The sequence below is a fragment of the Frankliniella occidentalis genome, unplaced genomic scaffold (genome assembly GCF_000697945.3).
Source record: "Frankliniella occidentalis isolate FOCC.00 unplaced genomic scaffold, Focc_3.1 Scaffold33, whole genome shotgun sequence".
Taxonomy (NCBI): Eukaryota; Metazoa; Arthropoda; class Insecta; order Thysanoptera; family Thripidae; genus Frankliniella; species Frankliniella occidentalis.
Window position 1 is genome coordinate 1364292 of NW_026267163.1, and position 4726 is coordinate 1369017.

The window sequence follows — 4726 nt, forward strand, 5'->3', positions numbered from 1 at the left end:
CCCGCTCGCCTCGTCCCGAGTTCCTGGAGTATTACATGAAACTTTGATCAGTCCATCACATAGCCTAACCCTGTCTCGTCTTAATTGATCCCCAACTTGCGTGCCGGCCGGCGCTCTGCGGCGTCGGAATTGATGACGGACGTCACTGCAGCCCGCGCTTTAGAGGGCGCTATAAAAATAAGAACAAAGTCCCCCCGGTTTTTCTCGGGGGGTCTAAACAAGCGGCGAAATGAGGGGGTATGATCGGGGCAGGGTGGGGCAGGGTGGGGCGGAGCGGGGGTGTAGCTCATGGGACGCTCTGCCATCACGGCCGTTTATTGAGGTTATACGGCTTGCATCCATTATCAGCAAGGCGGCGTGGCGGCGCAGAGGCGCCCGGGACAACACTGCGAATAGCGCTGCTCATGGCTCCCTTTAGAGGGAGCAGTGAAAACTTACTGGCATAATGTGAGGGCAAAAGATTTTATTTGTTCACCATTACGGCAAGAAATAACTCGTGTAGGTAACCATACACCCCGGAAAATGGGAAGCTCTACGAAACCGTGACCCATATGGCAGACATGAAGTGATGGTTCCGGCAACTTTAATATAACCGTGAAAACTGTGTAATTGTTAATTAGGTAACCGTAAAGTTTTGTCCCTTCTGACCACCCGATGGTTGCCAGAGCTCTGTTCTCTGTTGTACTCAGGCACCAGCTCACGGCCACCAGCTGGTGGGGCTAGGAGCGGGACTCACACTCTGCGCAGACACGGTGGCGCCCTCGCGCGACCATCCGACCAGGCTGACCTCCTGGACGGCGTCCTTCCGGAGCGTGACCGCCACCGTCCAGGTCAGGTCCAGCCCGCGGGTGTCTAGCAGTCGCTCGGCGTCGGCTACCTCGGCCCGTTCGGATTCCACGTCGTTTTGTGGGCGCAGGTTTCCGACGACGACCTCGCCGATGAAGCAGAGCACGGAGAGCGGCAGCAGAAGCAGGGCCAACTTGGCCACGACGGGGCCCAGGACGGCCATGCTGAGAGACTGCGGCTCGAACAGGCCGTCCCTCAGCTGCCCCCGCGCCTCGGTGATGCCGTAGTTCGTGGCCTTGCGGTAGTTCTCCAGGATGAGGCCGCTCGCGTGCATGCGCCCCAGCATCCGCGAGAAGGGCTCCACCTGCGGGAGGTCTTTGGCGAAGTACAGCATGATCGGCTGGATGGAGAAGGGCTTCTCGAGCGGGTAGATGTTCGCGCGCTCGGGCACCGTCAGGTTGAGGTACAACTGCGCTGGGTTGAGCAGGAGCGCAAAGTCACCTTTGTTGTGCGTCAGGCGTTGCATACAGTAGGGCATTATCTCGGTGCAGTCCACGACATGGGGACTGCAACAAAGGGGCCGTCAACTTGGAGGAGAAACAGCATGGTCACCTCGTTGTCCTACCTGATAGTGTGCAGGTAGCCGAGCAGCAGCTGGTCGTGGCAAGCGATGGTCACGTCGTCCCGGAGCAGCTCGTCGAACGTGCGGATGTATTGAGGCGCTATGCCCATGGCGCACGACGCGAAGAAGGAACTGCAACAGACGGATTAGAGAAGAGAGTGCCGGGCGAGATGGCGGCCGCCCTCGCTGCAGTGAGGTGGGCCTGACCTCCGCACGCAGTTGAGGACCACGGCGAGGAGCGCGAGCAAGGTCCAGAGCGGGCGGCCCCAGGCTGCGGCGCTGCTGTCTGTGCCAGGCTGGTCCGCGTACAGCGCCCACACGCCCATCAGGGCGTGCAAAAATGGGTGCCGGACGCCCCCGCCCATGCCTAACGATCTGCTGAGCGCCATGCAGCCGTGGTTGACGGCGGCCAGGAAGGCGAGCGCCAGCACGACCACGCACTCGAGGGCCAGCGTGTGCACGAGCTCGGTGGTGGGCTCTTCCACTTTGATGTGGACGTAGAGGATCTCGACGTTCATCGTGCTGCTCGGATCAAAGTAGATGTAGCGGTCGGCCGTCCCCCACAAGTAACGCATGACTATGTCGGCCCTGCCCGAGAGCACGCGTCTGAACGAGCCCACCCACGTCCGGTTGGGGCTGAAGTCGACCTCGTTGTGGGTGTGCACCTCCAGGCGGCAGCCCATGCGGCTCATGATGATCCTGGCGGCCTCCGTGATGATGGCCTCGTCGAACGCGTACGTGTTCTGGACGGTGGTGTGGGTGGCTATGAGCGGGCACTGCGCGCACTCCTGCAGCGGGCTGGCCCGCGGCGCGAACAGGTCCTCGCCGTCGCGGAGCAGCGTCCCGGACTCCGGCAGCCACACGTCCACGGCCGTGAGGTTCTCCACGTCGCGCTGGCACACGACGATGCCGGTGTAAGGCGGCAGGGCCGCGAACAGCGGCACCTCGTCGAGGGTGAAGGCCCCGAAGCGCTGCTCCACGGCCACGGCCGCGCGCCGCAGGTGCTTGGACGCCAACCAGCGCAGCAGGCTGTCGGGCCGCACCTCGGGCACGGCGCACAGCGCGAACAGGAAGAAGGCACTGCCGTTCCACAGGCTTGGGTAGTCGGCGCGGACGTGGTTGAGCATCCGCCGGACGTGGTTGACGTCCCCGACGAGCACCACGCCACCAGCCCGGGGGGCGCCGTCCAGCCAGCCGCAGCACGGCGTCGGCGTCGGTCCGTCTGAAATCACAGTCATGCAGGATGCAGATGAAGTCCCTGAATGGGATTGTAATCGCCGTCCTCCAGTGCTCACCGCGGGGGTTTTGGTCGCCGCGGTCGACGCGCCTGTCGCCCACCGTGAACAGGGGCCAGCGGCCGTCCCGCAGCAAGCCCCGCACCGCGCCCTGCACGGCGGCCGGCCGGCAGACGCCCTCCGTCAGCACCAGCAGCCGCCCGGGCGGGAAGAAGCGCTCCGCGATGAGCGACACCATGGCGTCGAGGCGGTGCGGCGTGTCCAGCGGCGGCGGCGGCGGCACCGCGGCCAGCACCGCCTGGCACAGGACGTGCAGCACCGCGGCGTGCTGGCCGGCCATGTCCCGGGGACACTGTTGCGACCCTGGGGACTGGGGTCCCCCGTTGGGGCCCCTGGGGCTGCAAATGATCACTAAGTCGGTGACGTGTTGACACGCCGGTAATGGCCTGGACGGTCGTTTGTCCCCCAAAACAATGGATGATTGGACACTTTCTGGGGGCTTTGCCGTTATCTTGCAATCAAGGCCTGACGACGTGGAGGCTTAAATTAACCCACCAACTCGTGTGCTATCGTGTTGCACCGACAAATAGTTATTAACTCTTGTAATTGTACTTATTGACACTCTTTCTTAACAACAATAAAAGATTTGCAACAGAACAATTTAATTGTTTTGACCAACACAGGAGGTGTATAAGTACAATATACTACTAAGTCAGTCAGGCTTGGACTAAGCTTTCTTGGGTACACTCTTCCTCTTAGAAGGTCGTGTAGTCTGCTGCACTGTACACCCATCTCCTTCCTTCTTCGTTTCATTTTGGTGCGGCTGGGCTGGGGGCGGTCCTCGGTGTTTTTCTTTTTCTTTCCTCATTTTTTTTCTGCTTTCTTCTTCCCTTTAGGCGGATGCTGCCGTTTCTTGCAATTAGCAGTATCTGTATTTTTGTCTGCGCGCCTTAATTAAAAACGTCTTCATTAAAATTAATAATAATCCCGCTTCCAACCCCTTTCCCGTGGCCTACCCGTCCCGTCGCCGAACGCCCGCCTGAGAAGATATTTGCGCAGACAAAATGCGCTCGCAGCCAGCCCGGCCAAGATTCCGTGGCAAATTTTCGGCAATTAAGCGTAACCAACGCTGCCGGAGCTGGGGGTTGGCGAGGGCTGGCGGTGGGACGAGGACCACGCCCCGAGCTGCCTAGCGGAGGACGGAGCTGCTCAGGAGCGGCGTGAACAGAGGAGCAACGGCAGGGAGGATGGCGGAGGAGCGAGAAAGAGGGGGAAAGAGAGAGGGGGAGAGAGAGAATGAGAGAGGCACGAAGCAACAATGTCATTACCGAAGAGTTGGAGCGCGCCCTGATTCAACTAGACACGCGGCCGCTCTTGGGGAAAGTGATCTTTCCGCGGACACGAATTTCCTGAGAGGGATGAAAAGTTTTCCCCCCCTGAATCGCGTTGTTGGCTGGATACTTATTTGCCACGTTCGTGCCGACTCGGCAAACCTCTGCCGCCGCCGCCTCCCGGGCGGAGCCGCGCGCCAGGTCCTCGGCTCGAGTGGTGTGCGGAGCAGCGCGGAAGGTGCCGCTGCTGCTGACGCCGAGGACCTGGAGGGTGCGAAGCGCGGTGGCGGCGTCTTCAAGGATACCTCGCGAATGGATTCAGCACAATGGTCTCATCGGGTGAGGCGGAGCCGCCTACTCTAATCTGCCGCACACCAGACGCACACGGGGCGCGGGCCGCTCCAGGACCGGCAGAGGGAGACTGTGCTGTGGGGGGGATGAAGATGACGAGATGGCGGCGGCAGCCTTGGGCGCCAGCAGGAACCTCTCCGTCCATCAAGTGAAGGAGAGCTCCAGCTCCTGGAGACGCGCCCCGCCGCCCGGCCCGGGGCGGTGTGTGCGTGGGCGCGCAGAGCAGGGCCGGAGGGGGCGGGGGAGGAGGAGTGTGATGTGGAACAAGGCCATTGTCACAATAACGAATCCCCGCGCCCGCGCGGTTTTCACATGAGCTGTGCTGCTCCTTTGTGTGGTGGAAACTTTCCCGGGGGCAAATCACACCCCCTCACCTCGTCTCCCCTTCTGTCTGTCTGTCT

At 61.5% G+C, this 4726-nt stretch overlaps 1 protein-coding gene across 1 annotated transcript; it reads right to left on the bottom strand.

The window, feature by feature from the left end:
* Positions 1 to 448: 448 nt before the first annotated feature.
* Positions 449 to 2684, bottom strand: LOC127749131 (uncharacterized). Its single transcript, XM_052265981.1, has 3 exons — positions 1616 to 2684; positions 1412 to 1540; positions 449 to 1352 (listed from the first exon to the last, which is right to left on the bottom strand). Exons 1-3 carry the CDS (start codon positions 2644 to 2646, stop codon positions 698 to 700), a joined length of 1815 nt encoding a protein of 604 aa, XP_052121941.1. The 5' UTR covers positions 2647 to 2684; the 3' UTR covers positions 449 to 697.
* Between the last annotated feature and the right edge of the window lie 2042 nt (positions 2685 to 4726).